Source organism: Lactuca serriola, chromosome 8, assembly GCF_051521515.1.
Source record: "Lactuca serriola cultivar US96UC23 chromosome 8, Lser_US96UC23_V15, whole genome shotgun sequence".
Taxonomy (NCBI): domain Eukaryota; kingdom Viridiplantae; phylum Streptophyta; class Magnoliopsida; order Asterales; family Asteraceae; genus Lactuca; species Lactuca serriola.
Window position 1 is genome coordinate 114,997,894 of NC_136415.1, and position 23,068 is coordinate 115,020,961.

Here is a 23,068-nt window from a genome sequence, read left to right on the forward strand (position 1 = left end):
ATACCAAACCCTTACAAACCATTTCATCTTCAAAATATCCTAATTACCCCAAACATAATAAAACATTTTATATTTGTTGGACAATTTACTTACATAAATACATGTTCTACTAAATTTGAGTAGTTTGGTTTCTCTATGGAGGATTACCAAACTTGACAAATCCTCCTCGTATTTAACAACTTTGGTGATCTTTACCTTGTCATAGAAAGAAAAACTTCTCTAAGATATCGATTTTTATGGGGAAAAAAATAAAATGTAAGTTAAAATGGAAAAAGTTTAGGAAAATAAAAAGGGCAAGTAGCTTAACTTGGATGCCTTTTTGCTTTCAATCATTCATTAGTTGATGAATATAGGTGGATATATCTTTCTCAATCAGATTCTCTTATGGATTTCGTAATAAGGTCTTTATTTGAATATGAAGGTGATTTGGGACAATTTTTATTCAAATAAAAACAAAGGTATGTAGAAGTACTATTATTATATCTTGCAATGAACTTTTGTAATATCCAAAGAAAAAGTGGGCAATGGTCGTTTATCAAAATTTTGGAAGATCTTTGGTTTGGTGAAGTCTTTTGCAACAACTTTCATAGATTATTTGTTGTATTTCAGACAAAATAATAAATAATCTCACGATTAGTATTGTGAACTAATATCGAATCAACTGTAATAAAGTTAGGTAGATGAAGGTTGTCACATTGCCGAACAAATTAAAATACGATATAGAGTAAACGTCACAAAATGACTCTTGTCCATAAATGTTTTTACGTGGCTCTAAGGCTATAAGTTTAAGAGTAAAACCTTATTATTTAATGCATATTATTGTTCTTTCCATAAACTATGGAAGAACCGATAAATACAAACTGAATACCCTAGAAACGGAAAAAATGACGCTTGATGTTTGCAGAGAGAAAATAATACATATCTTGAATTTTAGGGTGAGAAATACGGCTGTAAGAGATCCATATTTATATTTGTAGAAACCCATGGAGACTCCAAAAAGAATGGGTCAATGACGACGACACACTTATACAACTCACCATATGTCATACATGCGGCTGGTTTCTATTTAAGCAACACTTTTTTTGGAAGTATAAAAAGAATGGGTCAATGACGACGACACACTTAAACAACTCGTCATCATACATGAGGCTGATTTCTATTTAAGCGACACTTTTTTTGGAAGTATGCGTTTATCCACAGAGTCAGTGTGTGGTCAACGCTGATCATGCTGGTCCAATCTGCACTAGCCACAAATATAAGTTCCTCAATAGCGTACAAAGTGCGACAAAATCACACCATTTCACGAACATCATGTCATGTATAGGCTTGAACCAACCCTCAATCTTCACTAAATCCTTTGAAGTCTAAACAAAAGAAAAAGCCTTCTAAATGTCCAACATTATTTGCATTGGAAACCGACAAAAAAAATGTATGGTAGATGTGGCCAATGCATATTGGGTTTGAGTTGGCATTGATAACCATGAAGGGGAATGGAGGAAACATAATTGATCGTGACTTATTAGATTTTGTTGTTTTAAATGAAAATATAGATGGAAGTGGCATCTTGAAACAAAAGGCGAATTATGGGTTAAGTCGGTTGGAAAGTTTATAGACAATGATACTCAGGTTACGAGAGAGAATGCTACTAGATGAAATAGATTGGTGCCTATTAAAAATAATATTTTGGTTTAACGTCTTGTATTTGATAGAGTAGCGACCATAGTAAACTCATATAATAGAGAAATTGACTTAAATTCGACTTCATGTCCTATAAGTAATTTCCATATAAAGAGTAATGAACACTTATTTATCGATTGTTGTGTAGCATCCTCCGTTTGGCAACAAACTGGATATTGGTGAACATTGATATCATGATATGCTTAGCATTGTCACGGTTAGAGAATCGATCAGTTTGATGGACATGACTTGAAGAGGCTAAGGGCGTGTTTGGCAAAAGTAGCTGTTAGCTGGAAGCGGGTAGCGGTTAGCTGGTAGCGGGTAACTGGTAGCTGGTAGCGGGAAGCTGTAGCTTTTATTTGTTATATGAATGTTTGGCAAAAGTAGCTGGAAACTTTTGAAATATATAAAATTACATAAAAGGACAATTGATTAAAAATAAAAAAATATATAAATATATATTTTAAGGGTAATTATGGAAATTGATTTCAAAAGCTCCGGAGCGTTTTGTTAAAAGCTACATGAAGTAGCTTTTAGAATCGGAGCGTTTTGTTAAAACTAAAAGCTAAACGCTCGTACTGCCAAACGAAACTTTTTGTTTAAACTAGAGCGTTTTGTCAAAAGCTAAAAGCTAGAAGCTTCCAAACGCTTCCAAAAGCTTCGTGCCAAACACGCCTTAAAAGAAAGTGTTTGGATGTGGTTGTTATTACTACTCTATGGGTTATTTGGAGTTTTCAGATTCATGGATTTTTTTGCTACAAAACCAAGAAAAAATATCATTTTTTATAGAAATGTGACTCAATCTTTAATTACTTTTAGTTATTGAATAGAAGTGCTAATATAAAAGTGAATTGAAGGGGATCATTTTGGGAAAGAAACCCACGCCTCGACAAATTAATTGAAGTGGATGGTTACAAAAGCTATTGATGACTATTTCCATTTCTTCTCTAGTTTGCTAGTTGTTGATCAAAAATTTTCCGTACAAAAAAAAGGTTTGTAGCTGATTTACCAATGGGTGAGTACGTAGGTTTAAACACTTTCCACATGTTTTTGAGATTTGTTTCTTTCGACTTCAACATCGAAAAGCAAAAGAAGCTCGAGACGTTAATCTAACTTATTGGAACTCTCGGAACATGGAAATGTTTGGTCGCCTCCTAAGATTATTGAAGACATTCGGGTATTGTCATATCCTTGGGTTAAAAATAGATGCAAAAAGGCAAGGTAGAAATGAAGATGTAACCTGTTAGACACTTAGATGCCTCTTATTTATTACTTCCTCCGTCTTAAAATTATAGTCCATATTTCCTTTTTGGTTTGTCTCAAAATAATAATTCACTTATAAAAATAAATAATATTTTTACCAAAATACCCCCTCAATATTACTTAACCAACTAAACATTTAATGCAAAGTAACGACAAAACTGTCATTTTATTGTATAAAGTTAGTGGTAATTAATGTTTCCTTAATCTATGTATTTTTTGTGTGCGGATAATAATTTTGAAACGGAGGGAATAGTGTATTCTTAATTCTTATTCTTACTGCAGCCCATATGTTGTATGTTATTAGTTAGCCCATTTATATTTATACTTGTAGCCCATAAATTGTGTTATTAATTAGCCCATTTAATTCCCTTTTTTTCCCTCCTTCCCCAATCCCCATTTCACCTCTATTATATTAATCCTTTTTTTTTTCTTTCTTTTCTATGTAATATATTTCTATTTTTGTTCGAGTATCTTACTTAGTTACTTTTGATATAACTTCAGGCCATCTCATCAAGGTAAAAAGAATGAATGGCTCATCTTTCTCATATAACCATTGAAACAATCGCTCAAACACCGATGAACTTATTATCCAACAATAAAATATACCCTAAGTTTCTCACCACCAAAACAAACAGAATAATGCTTTTGTCACATTTTACAAAGAATGAAAAAAAAAGGTTACATTAAGATCTACGGTTCATCGTGGTTTAGTACTCATGTTAATTTGTCCATATCGAGTAGTTTGACCAGAATTATCAAGTAATGGTGAAGCCGTGAAGGTGATCCGAAAGTCTATTGCACTACTACAATATTGTTCTCATTTATTATTTCTTCACCGGTATTATGCACTCCGGTGGAATCCCCGTTTGCTCCACCACCGGAATTCTCATTTGTTCCACTGACTGTACATCCAACAACAAATTATTATGATTATCATTCAAATTTAGCAACGAGACACGTGTAGCCAGATGTATACTATAAGCAAGACCTAATTAACCTGTAGTAGATGGCAGATTGGCATTGGCTGCTGGCTTGTTTTTCTTCTGAATAATGATAACAATACCAACGGCAACCCAGATGAGAAAGAACGTCGGGATTGTGATGCCGAGTATTACCGGAAGCTTGCTGCTTTTCTTTTTCTTGCTGCCAGATACGTTGGTGGTGCTCCCCGGAGAACTCGAGCATGACTCACCAGATGCACACACAGAAGGATTTCCGGTAACACTATTCATAATTGACCAAAACAATATGAAAAACTAATTATATTACATAAAACGTTGTTATTGGAATGTCTCGTAAAAGCTATAAGCAAATAATTAATATGAAAAGTACATAGAGCCAACTTACGTCAACTTCAATTTGTTGTTATTCGATAATGAAGTGGGTATGGGTCCACTAAACTGATTATCTGCCAAATTCCTACAAATAAGAGTCATACATCATAACATCAAAATCGGATAGGGTAGGGCGATTTATTATTATTATTATTATTATTATTATTATTATTATTATTATTATTATTATTATTATTTATTTTTACCAAAAGACTCTAATATAAAGATTTAAAGCTTAGCGATATCTTAAGTTGGAAAAAGTATATCTCTGGATTTTCTTGAAAGGTTGATGGTTTAAGTATTGTTTGAAATATTTGTATAATTTATGATTAGATTAGGACTTGTTAAAAAAGAAAAAAAACAAACTTGATCAAATATAAAAATTTATAGACTTTTGTTCAGCTGATCATGAGCCATTAATATTTGATTCGGTTGGAAATCAATTCTTGTTATAGACCAAATCAAAGAAATATATGGATTTAAAAAAAAAAATCATATTGAGCAAATTGCAAGAAATATATTTTGAACCAGCTTTTAGTTTAAAAACAATACTTACAATTGTTGGAGATTAGGCATGGTGCCAAGAAATTCAGGAATTGTTCCAGTCAAGCTATTATTGTGCAAATCACTACAACCAAAAGAAACAAATTAAAATAAGATATAGTAAAATTTGCATCTTATTATAGATTTCCTTAATGTGTATTGTTGAGTAATTGTTCAAATGAACGCCATTAAAAAATTATAAATTATGAAAACAGGTAATTTATAGATAATTGATTTTTTAAAATAATTTTTTAAACTTGTTTTTTCTAAAAAAATTAGAGTAAATTACATGAATGGTCCCTATGGTTTAAGGTAATTTGCATGTTTGATCTCTAACTTATTTTTTAACTCGTAAGGTCCCTACTATTTATTTTTGTTACGCGCTTGGTCCAAATATTACCTAAAAAACTATTCTGCTCTTGATTTTTTAAAATTTATTTAAATAAACACACCCTCAATCTCATCCCTTTCTTCTTACTTTATCTATTCACTATTTTCCTTTATTTAAATAATAGTCTTTTTAGATAAGACAGACACCAAACACGTAACAAAAACGAATAATAGGGACTTTCTGAGTTAAAAAATAAGTTAGAAACTAAATGCGCAAATTACCCCAAACCATAGGGACCATTCGTGTAATTTACTCAAAAAATTAACCAAATATGTATATCAATATTAATAACTTTATCATCCACCTGTGAAAAAATATCCATACATTTTAAGACAAAAAAAAATTATCTTACAACTCTTACACTTGAATGACAATAGTCTTCCATCCAGTTGTAAATTTTACATTGTACATAAATTTGTTTTGTCTTAAAATATATCTACATTAATATTTAACTTAAAGAATAAAAAATTATCAATCTTGAAATGTCTTAAAAAAAAGGTGTTACAGAATATGATTATTCAAATGTGATATTCCGTTCTCAAAGTTTCTAACTCTTTTGTGTTAATCATTTAAACTTAATTTTTCCAGGGATAAGATATATAAACGATTTTTTAAAGAGTGAATTTCTGACTAAATCTGAACCAGTCTAATAGGTTGAGAACGATCTTTTATTAAACGAACAAAATTTGATTGTTACTTGTTAGACTCACATTATCTCGAGAGCATCCATGTATCTAAGGTCCGGAAGGGAACCCGAAAGCTCGAAGCCATCAAGGAACCTGCAAAATTTAAAACTTTTTAATAAATTCAATCAAGCTTCCTTTTCGTGATGGAAATATAAATAGTCACCAATATTGAATATGAGTGGATTATCAACTCAATCTTTAATATTTCTCTCGCATTTTGTAATAAAATACCGCAAAACTGAGAGATGATTTACAATGACGTTACGCGAGGTGGCGTGCTGTTACTGCAATTGAGCCAATCCCATGAATACGGTGCGGGAAGGCACGGGTCACCTTTCCATTCTCCCAGCACGTTGAATGCTTTTTGTAACAAAGCTAAACCCCCGACTGTTTTTCATTTAAAAAAGCAAACAACAAAATATAAAAACAATACATTATATCTTAACTAATGGAAAAAAAACATGTGAAAAATACTACCGACCATCATTGCTATGGGTCCCATCGGTTAAAACTTCACTAACATTGAAAGCCTCAATAGCGTTTATGAGAGGGGGGAGATCAGAACTCATAGTAGACATTAGAGAAATGTTGGTGATGGAATAGACCGTATAATTATAAAGGTAGCGTACAGTCATGCTCCCATAAGGTGGTAAAACTGGATCCGACATTGAAACACTTTTTAAGGCCGTTGTCTCGTAAAATTGAAATGACCTCTTTTCACCGGTAATGTCGAGGTTTGTAACTTCTGAGAAGTAAGTTGTTATATAGACTGGAGTTTTTGATGGGGAAACTGTGCCCAAAAGCAATATATCGGCTGTGCTATCTACTGTGATTGCATTTTCAAATATTCCCGATGGGGGATTATTGGTTCCTGTTGGGTCTATAAAAATTGCATTGTTTGTGAGCTTCTTGGTTCCAGCTAGGGCAGGTATCCATATTCGGTCATAACGATCTTGGGGGAATCTAAAATTAATTACATTGCATTGTTCCAAATCAAAAGTCACATCAACATTCTACTTTCCATATGCCATTTAATTTCTAAAGTATCTTCAACTCTATAAAGTTCAACGTGGATTTTACTGTATCATGCACATTCAACTCCAAATTTATTGTGTGCCAGTTTGATATATCTTTATGGCTGTGTTTAATGCATCAAACTTTTCTTTGCATTGGCTTTAAGAATGTGTAAATCCGATTATGAATATATTGTGAAATGACTCTCTCATGTTTGGAACACATAGGTACCTTTTCTTTTAGTATGAGAAGTTTTGAGAAAGTTATGGAAAGCGTACCTTAAAATTCCACTTGCACCATAAGAAAACCTGCTAAGCAAGAACAACGCTCGACTCTCATCGACTACTTTATAAACATTTGAGTCGACACTACGAACTTCAAGAGCAGACATAAAAGGGAATTGGTCGGGCTTTGTTTGAGCCACACACACGCTAATGGAGTTTCCTTTTGCAACATAAGTGGCTTCATACATATTTAGCCCACTAATCGAAGTCTTGACAGTGGTCCAAAAGTTGCCATCAAAGTGGAGATCAAATGTTGGAGGACTTGATAATCGGTCGTAGTTTCCATAATTAAAACTTGCTCGAACTAGCAACTTTTCCCCTCTTGTAACCGGGTTAGAATAACAGTTCTTTTTACGACTAGTGAAAACCCTGAGGGTGTCTAGCACCGTAGATATCGAGTTACTTGATTGAACTACTTGAGCAACCCCATTTGAGACTAGAGCTGTGTCCGGCATCCAAGATATTGCGTTACCATCAACGTAGAAATCTGATGCCCCACAATTTACGCTCCAAAACACTAAAATTATATCCAACGATAGTAAAATTTAACATCAAAATAACATATAAAGGCAGATCACAATCAATGAACAAATTAAATGTCAAACATGGATTGACAAAATCAAGAAAAAGCTACTACCTTGACCAGAAACCAAAAATGTTAGTAGAGGCGAGAGCAGAACTGAAACCAAAATGACATGGCGAGCCATTGTTATGAGTGTTTGAAGCTTAATTTGTAAGCTTTATATAGTCGATCTCATTTGTTGACTTTTACGGGAAGACTTTCGTTTGGAGGGTTATTTTTTTTGTCAAATCCAAAATAATAGTAATTTGAGCCTAAAACGTGAATGACTTTTGTGAATAATTAAATAATAATGATAAACTATCTGACATTTTGTTGGTTTAATTTGTCTAATTTAAATTATATTTTGTATTGTGGTTTTATGTTAATTCACTCTAAAAATGTTAAGCCAAAACCAGAAACTAGAAAAAAAAAATCAATTTAGTTAAAATATACAACTTAATGTTAATTTACGACTATTTTTGTTTAATATTTTTATATAAATAAAATATGTAAGTCCCAACTTTCAACTGTCAGTTTTAAGCTAACACCATAAGTTATTTTTGTCAAACAGATTCAAAATCTATAAAAACCTGTTATTGTTCTCTTGTGCGTTGCTTGCATTGTCCATCTAAAAGTATATAAGGTGTCCATTATATAACCAATTAACAAAGTGGTGTGGTGTCTATAAATACATATAGGTATAAGGGAGAATCGCCCTTGTGTGATACGAAACACAAGCAAAACGTTTGAATATTATCAATTGTAAATTGTGTAACTGAATTTATTTGACAACATATATAGCAAAATGACTTTCTTAGACGAAATTTCCAACAATATTATATTTGATGACCAAAATATTTAATATTATAACTGGTTATCTAATAAGTAGTGGCAAATAAAAAAGTAAAATAGTGGGTACCTTGTAAGACCTCCCGCTTATATAACAATATATGAATACCCCTCTATCTACTTTTTTTTTCAACAAGTTGGTTAGAGGAGAAGCTTAACTTTTTTTTTAATAGAGGAATATTATAACCAACAAAAGCTACTAAAACGTTAGATCAAGCAAAAAACAAGAAACAATTTAATAAAGAACAAGACCATAATGACCAATCTAGAAGTTTGTACTTGGATTTAATATTGATCCAGTTAAAAGCAATAAACTGAGCATCACTCGTCATCTTCAAAAGAGTAGTTCTAATTTTCTTATAAAAAAACGACTGTTCCTAAAAAAAACTATGTAAACAAGTGAGCATCTAAAAAAACTTGTTTCTTGTTAAAGAGCAGATCATTTAAAGTCAAGGAGATTATTTGGAATCAAAGTAAAAGTAGAGACTATGAAACAATCCACCTCCAAACCAATTTAGCAAAGTCACAACCAAAAATTCATGATCCATTGTTTCTTCTTTTCTGTCACATAAACCACACTAGTCGAAGTGACCGAGACACATCGCTTCAAAAGATTAACCGAGAGTGGGACTTTCAAAATCAAATCCTAATAATAATTTTTAATTAACAATTCTAAATAACTATTATTATATATTAAATATTACATATCAACCATATAATATATGTCAAACGCAAAGAATGAAAAAGTAATATCATATTATTAATGTGATTTATAGATGCTACATTGCACTAATATTATAAAAGCCCTAAATTTTTAACGTGTAATTGGAAAGGCCTTGATTTTTTTTATTATTGTTCTGTCTACAACTTTCTCGCAGAATTATCACACTAGCCCATTTAACAAATTTCATGGTTAACTTTGTTAACTTTTTTGCAAAATCAGTCCTAAAATGTTTAAATTTGGTCCCTAATGTTTGCAAAAAATGACATCATATGATTTTCTAACTTTATTTTTCGTTTATGTATACTTTATTTATTTTCGGGATTTTTTATAAATATATATACATTTTTTATTTTCTTTTTTTATATATACTTTATTTATTTTCATTTTTTTAACATTTCAATAATTTGATTTTTTTACCTTTTGTTTTCTATTTTTTTAGTGTATATATAGAGTATATTAGAGTTTTTTTTTTCTTTTTTTCTTTTTTCTTTTCATATTATATTTTTAATTTTTTTCATCTTTTCATTTAATTTTTTTCTTATTTGTTTTCCAATTATTTTTTTTGTTTTGGATTTTTAACTTTTTTATTAACCTTTTTTGAAATATAAAATGTATTAATATACTAGAGTATATTACAATTTTGATAATTTATTGTTTTTGTAATTTTTTTTATTTTTTTCAAGTAAATAAAATAGTTATGTTTATATTTGTAATTTCGGTCCAACTTATTTTCTTTTTATTCTTTTTTTTCTTTACTGTTCTTATATTTATGTTACGACAAAATGAAAATTAAAAAAAAAAATTAGCTTGTTTATTGAGAATTAGTGTTTCAATGTGCTGTATAACTTGCAAATTAAATCATATTTCTATATGTGATATCAATAGTTTAAATTCAAGATAATATTTTTCAATTTGATAATAGACTAAAATAAAGAACTAAAAATATAATAATAGTCGATCTCTATTAAAAAAACTTGTTATAGTAATTTAAATTAAATTCAAGTTCATTTACTTGAATCAAAATAAATAAAAACATTATAAAAACCATAAATAACTAAAATAGAAAAAAAAAAAAAAAAAAAAAAGGTAAAACAAACAAACAAACAAACAAATTGTTGAAAAATAAAGTTAAAAAATGAAAATAAATAAAGTATATAAAAAAGAAATAAAAAATGTATATATTTATAAAAAAAACCGAAAATAATAAAGTTTACAAAAAACGAAAAATAAACTTAACAAACCATGTGGTGAAATTTTTTGCAAACCTCAAGGACCAAATTTGAACTTTTTAGGACTTATTTTGCAAAAAAAAAAAAAAAAAAAAAAAAAAAAAAAAAAAAAAAAAAAAAACCAAGTTAACCATGAAACTTGTTAAGTGGGCTAGAGTGATAATTCTGCAAGAAAATTATGACCAGAGCAATAATAAAAAAAATATTATGGTTTTTTCCAATTACACGTTAAAAATTTAGGACTTTTATAATATTAGTCAATGGCAAAAAGAAACGATAAGACAAATTTTTAAAAGTAACATGATGTAATTTATAGATGCTAGCAAAAAGAAACGATAGGACAGATTTTTAAAAGTAACATGGAAAAATTGATTTTCAAGAAAAGAAAATAGGGATGAACAAAAAGACCGAACTGGCCGGAACCGGACCGGAACCGGGAATCGGCTTCGGCCAAAATCAAGAACCGAACCGGCCCGGCGGTTCTACCGGTTCTTGTTGTATCTTCAGATGTTGGAACCGGTCCTCGAAAAATAGCATCATATGGTTCCAGTTTTTGCCGGTTCTACCGGTTCCGGTTATATCGGTTCCGGTTTCTACCGGTTCTAAAAATCCACAAAAATAACATCCCAGTCCCGGCCCGACCGATTCTATCGGGTTCCGGTTCGATGCCGGTTCCGGCCGGTTCCCCGGTCCATATGCTCATCCGTAAAAGAAAACAATGATAACCTATTTTATAGCTATGATAGCAACACGTAACTCCATTGAAAATACCACCAAAATTTTTTTTTGAAACGACAATATATATATATATATATATATATATATATATATATATATATATATATATATATATATATATATATATATATTAAATTCAGCGCATAGCTGGAAGTTGTACAAATGTGACGAGAATAAAATAGTTATAAGGTCCAAGCTAAAACTACAGAATCATAAGGCACCAGTCCAAGCACCAAGATTATATCTATATTATCAGAATATGTTGGGAAAAAGATATTCATAATATATTGACAAAACTTCAAAAATGGTCCCTATGGTTTTCAAAAATATCAAGTTTAATCCCTAAGTTCAAAAAACCTCACAGATGGTCCCTATCGTTTCAAAACTTTTAACAAATTGTCCTTTTTGCTAACTCCGTTAACTTTTGGTCGTTAAGTAAAGGGCATTTCCATCAATTCACAAAAGAGGGACCATTTATGAAGTTTTTTATTATTTAAAAAAAATAAAAATATATAATTATTTAACAAAGGGTCATCTCTCTCTCGCTCTCACACACACCTATCTTAAACTGGATCTTCAATTCATCGATGAACTCATCTTCCATCATATCAATCGAAGAAGACTTACCCCCTTTCATCATCAAAACCTTCACCTCGGGTAAGCCCGCAACCTGACTCCACCACCTCTGTCATTTTGCATATCCAAAGAGGTTAAGATCGAAGAAGTATGCAAGGTCCATTATCAGGACTTCATAATGGCTTTCGATGACCTCTGTTCTCTTCTTTCAGGCGTCGAATCGCTTAAACCATCAATCTCGAATTCAAACTACCAGTTACAGTCTGTTGTCGACCCTCTCTTAACATCTCTCAGTTCTTTCATAGAAGCAAAAGGGTTTCCATTTCTGCTTGGAATTCGCGATCGACTTGACCAACGTTATCGGGCAACCATTTAATAGGTACTTTCCGACCGTCTGCGAGGGTGGCTTTGAAGACGAGACCAAATCGTCCATAATTAATTATGTTTTCTAGATCGAAACTGTTAGTTGATTTCAAAAGATCATTGAGGGAAAGATCTTTGTTGTTTTCGTTCGAAATCTAGAAAAGAATGACAAGTCTCGATTCGTGTTCTTCTTTGTTGTTATCGGTTTTATCTTCTTTTTCTTGATCGACTTCTTGTCTGGTTGTTACGCGAAAAACGATCAAGAACATGAGTAGAAGAATGAATAATGTTCCATTATGATTCCGATTTCTATACCTGCAATCGCACCTTTGCTTTACCTGGATTTCCTATTTTGGGATTGTGGAAAGAGTTCGTTTGATTTCTAGCAAGTGTAATCGCATAACTTGTTTCCTTCGAAGCTTGAATTTGTAGACATTGTGAATTGACCACCGTTTGAATTGCAACCGCCTGCTATATGTTTCTTGTATTGATTTGGGGGTGGCTGTATGTGATTCAATTAGGGGGATAAAAAGGGGATACATGCTTTAATTTCTTCTTCTGTTATATATTTTCTTGATGTAATTAAGATGTCGATACTTTTCTTTCATATAAATGGGAGTTGGGTATTTCTTTCACATAACAGGTTCTTAATGGAAAGCCAAATCTGGCTGTGATAGCGACGACTTTAGAGGTGGAGCTAGATCCTAATCCATCGATTGAACTAGATAGAATGAATCATTAATGTGTGTATATGAAAGGGAGGGAGAGTGAATCATCAATGTATGTGTATGTCTATGTTGGTCCGATAGAGGTTGCAGAAGAGAGTGATATATGTTCTTCAGTTCGATGAGATAGAGAGAGAGAGAGAGACCCTTTATTTAAATAATTATATATATATATATATATATATATATATATATATATATATATATATACTTTTTATTTTTTTAAATAACAAAAAACTTCATAAATGGTCCCTCTTTTGTGAATTGACGGAATGTCCGTTACTTAACGGCCAAAAGTTAACGGAGTTAGCGAAAATGACCATTTGTTAAAAATTTTGAAACCACAGGGACCATTTGTAAGGTTTTTTGAACTTAGGGATTAAACTTGATATTTTTAAAAACCACATGGACCATTTTTGAAGTTTTGTCTAATATATTTTATAAACAGAAAAAGTTATACTAAATTATGGATAGGATGGGATAAGAAATATGATTTTGAAGAAACATGCTTATAATCAACAAATTCTTTAAGTTTGAGTGTTTTACCGTTTATTATGCTCGACATTCTAGCTTCCCAATAAACTAATAAATTTATGTCTGCTATAAAATTTTTAGTCAATTAAAGAAGAGAACCTATCGTCAAGGGCGGATCTTTATTAGGGCTAAGGGCGGTGTCCCCCCTGATTTTTTTTATTACAATTAGTCCTTATACTTTTAATTTTATATATATTAGGCCCAAAAATATAAAATTTTGGTTGTGGCCCCCCCTGCTCACCGATTTTTACACATATTATATTTTCGCCCCCCTCCCCCCCCCCCCCCCCCCACACACACATAAAATGTTGAAGCTCCGACCCTGCCTATCGTTGAATTTTTAGAGAGAGAAAGAGAAGCCACTTAGACCAATTCCTATCAACCACTAAAACACAATTATAAAGGTCAATAAAGTGGTGTTTTCGTTCCAATCAACCTTTAAAAACATCATTTTAATGTTTGGGATAACTTCACACACCAAATATGAAGACCAAACGACTTGGCCTCTAAAAATCACAACTTTAGTGATTGGTTGGAATGCAAACACTTAACAAATCACCAATTTAGTGATTTATGGTTGGAGTTGCTCTTACCTCGTTTGAAATAATTACATCGACTTGTTCAAATGGATATGAGTCTAGATCTAGATCTGCTTCTCTGTCTCTCTCTCTCTTAACACTCTCAATCAAATTTGTTTTTACATATTCTATTTCCCGATGAAACAAACAACATGAGATCTCAACTTAACGCATCAAAAAAAATGATGTTTCATCCAAATATTCGGCGACCTGTTCCTCTCCGGTGGCTTCCTCCTCACACTAATCTTTCCTCCCGGATGAAACCTTGTGCTCAAATCCATGTTTCAGCAGCAATACAATTTCGAGTAAGCAGAAAATGACGAAGCTGCTGACTCAAACACTCCACAAATTTCTTTAGCTCAATGGTCTTGTACAACTTCTTGACTTCCTTTGCACCTCCGACATACCAACAGTCGAGTAAAACCCTAGGTCACACCTCCATTCCATGTTGTCTTCACTATATGTAGATGCTTTGTTATTCGATTTGAGTTGTCTGATCTCCAAGGAAGCCTTCTGTTATCTTTTTATAAAATTAATTCAATTTACTTACTAGTTACCTCTGTTTGTCTCTGATCGTATAAACAATCTATAGTTTATTACCTCTAATGTTGCAACGGTAGGTGGCCGAAGAAACGGGATCTGGAACCAATTTCAGAGTGAAGGTCGGAGATGAAAGGTCTTTGTCGGTGAGCTATTGTCGGAGGTCGGAGGACTCTAATTCTAAATTGGGAAACGAGATCTTGTAACAGATGAAACGAGATCTGAAAACACGATCTTATGGCCAGTAAAATGAGATCCGGTGACAATTTAAGAATTGAAGAGGAGGGGCGGAGAATGTGGTTTCCAACGGTTGAAGGGAGAGGGAGGCGGCGTGTGACATCCCCAAAATCTCAGCCAGAAAAGACCGATTTCATTTATGCTTTTTAAACATTTTCAAAGTAAATCCTTTTGATTTTAAAAGAGATGCGGAATTTGTCCCCAAAAACAAAACATGATAAAATAGATTTTTATCAAAACATTTCATAAAGAAATATAATTTCATTTCATAATCAAAAGTCGGGATTTCATGTTCCGATACACACCATAAAGCATAAACGATAACATTACAAGTCGTTTAACAAATAAATACAGACTTGTAAACAAAACAACTTGATGATTCATCCATCTTAAGCTCTTGCGCCACTTCCTGTAATACAAATAAACTGAGTGGGTCAGGCTTGGAGGCCTGGTGAGCATATAGGGTTTTCAACCCACAATAAATAATTATATTTAATTTCAACAATCAACAATAACCCGATTACCCATTCCCGTTATCCTCACTTTATGTCCCTAAAAACAACATCTATTATAAGGAACCTAATTTAGGATTTTCGTCGGGACGGACATTACGGCAGAGGGGCTTCCTCAACAATAAGTGTCCTAAAGGCAACCATGTGGGGGATAGAGTACACCGGTGAACACATCGTTCACAACACCTACAGGTTATGAGTCTGCTAGTGTTCCACAGGACTGTCTAGAATAGTCCGTGGTCGTCATCCATACTCTGCTGAATGATTAGAATAACACCAACAACGAGGCCTTTCATCAATTTATTTCATTGCACACCAACTGTCTACCCATGTTCTACCCAACATATTAGTAGATAAAAATATACATGTTTTATACAAAATTTTTAAAAGAAAAACTATGCTCTTTCAATACTCCATTCAAATAGCAAGTAATACGTAAACACACAACAAGAAATTTCAAGGAGAGTCATATAAGTCTATGTGTTAGAAGGTAATAATAATACCAGGGCCGGTCCATAATTTTTTAATACCCTGGGCGAAAAAACTAAATAATGCCCCAATTCATATTAAATCCATAAACTTTATAAATTTATAACACAAAAATGCAACTGGTGTTTATTCAAACAAAATTTTATCCATATAACTAAAACATGCAAACTTCACTATAGCGATGTCTTAGTAAAACTTTAAACTATTATGTAGGAAAAAAATTGATACATTAAAATATGACAAACACACTACCCCAATTGTTATTACCTTAATTGTCAATATAATATCAAAATCAGAAAACAAAAAAACTCTAAAATCTTCATTCGTTTGTAATATAATCTCAAAATTGAAACAAATATTTTTTAAATTCATTGTCAAATTGAGAACAGGGAATTTTAACAGCAACATCAAAACATTTTTAAAATTGGCGCAGCACACAATAAAGACAATCAACCTCAAAGGGCCATCAACTCCAAGGGCATAATTGTTAACCCAAGCTCTTCAATAAGCTTTGAAACCAAAGTTGAGAGGATTTCAGTTTGACAATTAATATACACCTCTAGAACATCAAAGGCAGAACCGTCTAGATTGAAAAAATTTAATGAACACCGTAAAAAGTAAGCCAGGCAAACATTACCGCACAACAAATTCCAAAGCCAAAAACCAACTAAAAACTGGAACACATAACACCTTTGGTAAAATTCCAAAGCCAAAAACATAACAAGGAAGAAACATCTAGAAAGACTTAGCAACAAATTGAAAACCGGGCTATTAGAGGCATATTAGGGGCATGATATCGGCAGTCGCAAAAAATGGAAGAAGAAACGGTATCCAAAAAAAGTTCTTCGTGTGTCCTTGACATAATTCGAGAGATAATGGATGAGAGTTTAAGGAAACCGAGAGAGAAGAGAGGAGAGTTATAGAAATTATGATTGTAGAGGGTATCAATTGAGTATCTGAATAATAGCCTCTTGACCAATCGGTGATTATAAAACCAATTGACTCTTCGACCTTCTACATCTTAACGTTTCGTCATTCTAGGCGACGATTAGGAAAACGGAACCATATGGAAACGAAAGGAGATCGAAACGAAACGAATAAGCGACACCCTTAACTCATTTGGGCCAAATCCCTACAAAATTGAGATGATGGACTAAATTTATGCCCCTTTTCTGTTTGATGCCCTGGGCCTCCGCCCAACTCGCCCAGGTATTGGGCCGGCTCTGAATAATACCCTCACACAACCCGTATTCTTAAATACATTCAACGATTACTTGTATAATATCGTGTATTGAAAGGGACTATACACTCACTTGATCAAAAGATGATCGGGTAGCACTACGGCTTGTAGAAATAGTGTTTCTCCGTAGATCTGGAAGATCTTCACAAAAAACCGGGCTCCTCGCGGGCAGAGCTTCGGCTCGGAAATCCCACTTTTCGGGATCCTCGGGGCTTCGGAACTTGCTTCGGGGCTCGGGAATGATACCGGGGCTTCAGGATATGATTGGCACACAAAACGATGCAAAACTTAGAGAGAAAGTAAGAAAAATCGCAAGGAAAATGGCTGATCTCGAGTTCTATTTATAGGTTGTTGGTTCTGGGATTACGTTGGGCGTAATTTTTAATTACGTTGTGCGTACTCAGTACGCTGGGCGTAATTTCCAAGTACGTTGGGCGTAATTTTGTTTATGCTGGGCGTACGCTTCGGATAAGCTTTGGTATGTGTGCCACGATCTTCAAAAATTTGTAACTTTCGCATACAAGCTCCGTTTTCAACGTTCTTTATATCCACGTGTAGGTGAGATTATGTTCTACAACTTTCGTTTAGACTCCGTCGGCTAATTTTGAGTTTATTTTTTTATTATTTATTTTTAGTAGGCCGGGACAGAAAAACTTCGTTAGAAATTCATAACTTCTTCGTCTGACGTCCGTTTTCGTCTGTTTTTTTCGCCAATGCACTACTATCAACGAGATCTTCGATTCTCGTTTAAAAAGTTTCAGCTAAAACTCGCTCGATCTTAATTCGAACTTTTGGGCTGTCTACTGCTAAGTTGAAACTTCGAAAAATCATAACTTACTCATATGAAGTCAGATTTAGGCGTTCTTTTTATGCACGCTCTCGGTTCAATATTATCTACGTCTTTCGTGTTGATCACTAAGGCTAAATATCACTCCTTCGTAAATTCACTATTTACATCACGTTGTGCCACATCGGTTTTGTCGCGAAACTTCGACAGGTCATAACTTCTTCGTTATAACTCGGATTTCAGCATTCTTAATATTTTCGGAAACCTCGCCCCAACCACTACATCTTTGTGCAAAGATACCGGGCATATCCCACACTTTATTTTGACGCTTATTTTATTCTTAATTCCTCAAATTATAATAATTAATAAAATAAACACATAATTCACAAAATAATACATTCTTATTATTTCAAATTTTGGTTACAAAGGTTAACCTAGACTATTACATTGCTAAAAATGGCAAGCCCAGACACACGGGCGTTACACGGCGAACAAGCAAATTCGTTGGGATTGAAGAGGTTGTCAGACGACAGTTTCGACGACATTACGGTGGTTCCCATTACGGTCTTGGTCCAGACTCCAGACTTACCTATGAGAGAGAGAGAGATCTAGAGAGAGAAAGGGATACAAAAAAGTTTGATATACTGATATGATTATTAAACAATAATATATTTAAATTTTAATAATGAAATCATTTGTTTAATTAATCTTAAATTAAAAAACTAATGGTTTAGATTTGTTCTCAAAATTAAAAAATGTTCCTATTTGAACACACGTCTCTCTCCCCCTTTGTCTTTCTTTCTCTCTCTCTCTCTTTATATATATATATATATATATATATATATATATATATATATATATATATATATATATAAAAGTTACAAAAAAAAAAAAAAAAAAAAAAAAAAAAAAAAAAAAAAAAAACTATGATCTACGGTTGATCGTGATTTTGAGCTCCTGTTTGTCCGTTCACATCGCTACTTTTACCAGAATCATCAAGTAAGGGTGAAGGTGATGATCCGAAAGTTTGTGGCACTCCATTCATCATTTCTTCACCGATTTTATGCATCCAATTGGAATTCTCATTTACTCCACCGGCTGTAGCATGCCATAAAACGAATTATTATGATTAACTAACAATCAAAACTACTAGCATAAATCGTAAAAAATATGGATGAAGAAATGATGAACGAGGGATGTGGCCAAATATATATATTATTAATACTATATATAAGCAACGCTAACCTGTAGCAGCTGTCTTATTAGTGTCTTTGACTGCTTTTCTTTTCTTACGCAAAATAACGAACACACCAACAGCAATCCAGATGAGAAAGAATGTCGGGATTGAAGTGCCGAGTACTGCTGGTAACGAGCTGCTTTTCTTCTTCTTCTTGCTGCGAGATATGGAGGTGCTCCCCGGAGATGAACTCACAGTCCCCGGAGATGAATTGACAGTCCCCGGAGAAGTCGAACATGACTTACCAGATGTACACACTGAAGGATTTCCGGTGACACTGTTCATAATCCGGAAAAATTGAAGATGAAAGTTTATTTACAGTGCATGCATGTAAAATAAGAGAATTAACAGATGATAAGTTAATTAAAAGAATTATCCAACTTACGTCAATTTCAATTTGGTGTTATCTGATAATGAAGTGGGTATGGGTCCACTAAACTCATTATTTGCCAAATTCCTATAAATAAAAGTTAACATAATTTTCTTATAAGTCATTTCCTTAGATTTATAATAATAAAAGATATAATTATCGATCAGTACAGTAATCGATTATAAATAATAAAATATACTTACAGTTGTTGGAGATTAGTCATGGTGCCAAGAAATCTAGGAATTTCTCCATCCAATGTATTATTGTGCAAGTCACTGCAAACCAGAGAAGACAAATATTTTAAAAAATGCTTAAATTAAAGTCAAATCAATATAACAGGTTAGATTAGGTCGGGTTTCAAATGTTGGTTAAAAGCTAACAAAATCTGATTGTTAGACTCACATTATCTCGAGCGCGTCCATGGAACTAATGTCCGGAAGTTCACCCGAAAGCTCGTAGCCATTAAGATACCTATAAAATTTAAAATGTTCATTTGATTCAGTCAAATGTGACAGAAATAAATCCGTCTCAAACATAGCAAGGCATATCTCTGAAAATAGTATCCCTCTCGCAAATAAACCCTTTTAGAAGCGTATGTGATTATCTTTTTTTTTTATTATTGTAATACAAAACCAGTCAAAATTGAGAACATTTACAACGAGGTTATGCGAGGTGGCGTCTCATTACTGCACTTTAGCCAGTCCCACGAATACGGTGCTGGAAGACACGGGTCGCCGCTCCATTCTCCCAACACATCAAATGTGGTTTGTAACAAAGCTAAAGCCGCAACTGTTTTTCGTTTAAAACGAATCAAATAAAAAATAATCATAAATAAACTTTATCTTAACAAATCCAAAAAGAAAATTTTCGGAAATACTACCGACCATCATTGCTGTCTGTTCCTTCGGTTAAAACTTCACTAATATTAAACGTCTCGATGGCGTTTATGATAGGTGGGAGGTCAGAATTAGTAGTAGCAATTAAAGAAATGTCTGTGATGGAATCCACTGTGTAATTATAAAGGTAGCGTACAATCATGGTCCTGTAGGGTGGTGAAATTGGATCTGATATTGAACTACTTGAAGAAGATGTCGTCTCGTAAAACCTAAATGACCTCATTTGACCAGTGAGGTTGAGATTGCTAACTTCTGAGAAGTACATTGTCATAGACACGGGAGTATTCAAAGGGGAAATTGTGCCCAAATACAAACTATCGGACGTGCTGTTTACTGTAATTGCGTTTTCAAATATTCCCGATGGGGGGTCATTGGCTCCGGTGGGGTCAATAAGAATTGCGTCGTTTGTGACTGTCTTTGCCTTGGTTCCACCAAGGGCGGGTCTCCATATTCGGTCATAAGGATCTTGTGGGAATCTGAAATATAAACGTACGTTGTTTAAAGTCAAAAGTTTTCACAATTGGAGATGACATATATTGTTTTTATGGACATTTTGATTTATGGCTCTCATGTTGGTAGTATATATAAGATTAAATTTACCTTTTTTAATTTGAAAACTTAACTACTGCAAATCGTACCTTATGATTCCACTTGCACCGTAAGAAAACCTGTTAATCAAGAACAAAGCCCGATCTACATCAACTTCGCTATAAACATCTGAGTTGACACTACGAACTTCAAGAGCCGACATAAATGGGAATTGACCGGACTTTGTTTGAGCCACGCACACACTAACGGTGTCTCCTTTTGTAACATAAGTCGCTTCGTACACATTTACCCCACTATTTGAAGTTTCAACCGTGGTCCAAAAGTTGCCATCAAAATGAAGATCAAAAGTTGGAGGACTTGACAATCGGTCATAGTTTCCATAATTGAAACTTGCCCGAACTAGCACTTTTTCGCCTTTTGTAACCGGGGTAGAATAACAGTTTTTTTTTCGGGTAGTGAAAACTCTAAGAGAGTCTAACACGGTAGATATCGAGTTACTTGACTGAACCACTCGAGCAAACCCATTTGAGATTAAAGTTGCATCTGGCATCCAAACCATTAGGTTACCATCGGTGTAGATCACTGATTCCCCACAATTTACGCTCCAAAACACTAAAATCACATTCAGAAAAAACAGATCAGTGTTAAAAGGTAAATATGAAGCCAGATTTCAAACCTCAAGTGGTGCATGTGTGATTTTTTAATTATATATCAATGAATTAATCAAATGTTAAACAATAAATTCTGGTGAGGATTACCTTGACCCGAAACGGGAAGTGCAAGTTGAGATAGGAGAAGAACCGAAAACAAAATGAAACGTGTAGCCATGATTATGACTTATGAGATTTTGAAGCTTGATTTGTGAGGTTTATATACCGGAACTCATTTGTTGACTTAATTTAACAAGGAAGATTTTGGACTTGGAGGGCCTTTATATCGGTTTTATGCATGCATGTGTGGTATTCTCGTAGATGAGAACTAGTAACAAATAAACTATATAGTTTATAACAATTAAAGAATATTCGTATGTCTATTTTTGAATAACTTGATTAAAGGAGAACCTCATATTTGCTTAATTATTGTCGTTTTGTATGTGGTATTCGCTGTTAAACTTAAATGACAAGTGAGGTTGTTCCTTAATGATACTGATATTTCTTTCAAAGATATTGTCTCTATGAAAATCTAATTGTTTATTGGCTGTAAGTTCTAGTAAATCAATGATGTTGACTTTAGTGGCATCGTTAACGTTTACTTTGATGAGTCAACTATCGGAAAAATACGCTTTTGCCAGGCGACTCTTTGACAAAAATGAAAAAGGATGAACTGAATATATATGAAAAAAAAATTATTTGAAACAATTATTTTCAAAAGATTTAAAAAGTTATTTAATCTACTATAATCTTATTGAGGGTTACTGCCAAGTTAATGTTAAAAATAAAAATTAATTAAATAAAATAAAATAAAAAAGAAGAAGAAACCCACACAGATGATAAATTTAAAGTGTCGACTTTTAGAAATTAATTGAACATTATACTTTGTATAGAAAAACTGATTGGAGATATGAAGGAAGAGTAAAGTAATCAATTCTAATATATTGTAGAGTTTTGTCGAGGTCCAAGGAAGCCTTCCGTTTTACAACATACAAAGCCCTTAATAAAGTAATTCTAGTATATCCATGTTGGTTCTTTTTTTGTTTTTTTTCTATTTTGAAGTGGGCTTTATTGTTAGGCCCGTATTTTTATTCTTGATGTTGATAAATGTTCGATCTTTTTTTTTCTCTTGTTTGAAGTGGGTTGGGAGTTGGACACATTTTGAATTCTAATCTAAAAAAGTATGAATTGTTATTGTTGATGTTCGTAAATGCTCTTTCATATTTTTTTTTCTCTTGTTTGAAGTGGTCTTTACTATATATTGAAAAAGGTTACCTTGGGAGCATATTAATGATATTAGGAATACTAATCAGAAAAGCATGATTTTTTTTTTGAACGGCAAATAATGATATATATTAAAAAGCATGGATAAATAAAAGCATTTTATTATCAACACATCATATATAAAAACAGATTGGAGGTAAGGTAAAGCCCATCAATATGATGTCGACTAAACACAACCACACAATTGTTTCAACATCAAAAACAAAT

General features: G+C 33.0%; 2 protein-coding genes across 2 annotated transcripts; both read right to left on the reverse strand.

The window, feature by feature from the left end:
• Positions 1-3,456: 3,456 nt before the first annotated feature.
• On the reverse strand, positions 3,457-7,899 carry LOC145067312 (putative LRR receptor-like serine/threonine-protein kinase At1g51820). The gene is made up of 9 exons (XM_079014481.1): positions 7,830-7,899; positions 7,187-7,709; positions 6,376-6,857; positions 6,149-6,281; positions 5,919-5,987; positions 4,831-4,902; positions 4,288-4,359; positions 3,938-4,164; positions 3,457-3,842 (listed from the first exon to the last, which is right to left on the reverse strand). Exons 1-9 carry the CDS (start codon positions 7,897-7,899, stop codon positions 3,733-3,735), a joined length of 1,758 nt encoding a protein of 585 aa, XP_078870607.1. The 3' UTR covers positions 3,457-3,732.
• A 10,906-nt stretch (positions 7,900-18,805) lies between these two features.
• On the reverse strand, positions 18,806-21,819 carry LOC145069015 (putative leucine-rich repeat receptor-like serine/threonine-protein kinase At2g19230). Its single transcript, XM_079015985.1, has 9 exons — positions 21,686-21,819; positions 21,017-21,539; positions 20,367-20,854; positions 20,139-20,271; positions 19,885-19,953; positions 19,686-19,757; positions 19,498-19,569; positions 19,121-19,389; positions 18,806-18,973 (listed from the first exon to the last, which is right to left on the reverse strand). Exons 1-9 carry the CDS (start codon positions 21,753-21,755, stop codon positions 18,807-18,809), a joined length of 1,863 nt encoding a protein of 620 aa, XP_078872111.1. The 5' UTR covers positions 21,756-21,819; the 3' UTR covers position 18,806.
• Between the last annotated feature and the right edge of the window lie 1,249 nt (positions 21,820-23,068).

Bases quoted from the DNA above. Each gene is read 5' to 3' on its own strand.
- LOC145067312 (XM_079014481.1), bottom strand. From the start codon at position 7,899: ATGGCTCGCCATGTCATTTTGGTTTCAGTTCTGCTCTCGCCTCTACTA. The intron at 5,988-6,148 runs GTAAATCATCTC...TAAATTTTGCAG, and splicing joins CCACCTCGCGTAACGTCATT to GTTCCTTGATGGCTTCGAGC. The intron at 3,843-3,937 runs GTTAATTAGGTC...TTGGATGTACAG, and splicing joins CAATCTGCCATCTACTACAG to TCAGTGGAACAAATGAGAAT.
- LOC145069015 (XM_079015985.1), bottom strand. From the start codon at position 21,755: ATGGCTACACGTTTCATTTTGTTTTCGGTTCTTCTCCTATCTCAACTT. The intron at 19,758-19,884 runs GTGAGTCTAACA...TCTGGTTTGCAG, and splicing joins ATGGACGCGCTCGAGATAAT to TGACTTGCACAATAATACAT. The intron at 19,390-19,497 runs GTAAGTTGGATA...GATTATGAACAG, and splicing joins AACACCAAATTGAAATTGAC to TGTCACCGGAAATCCTTCAG.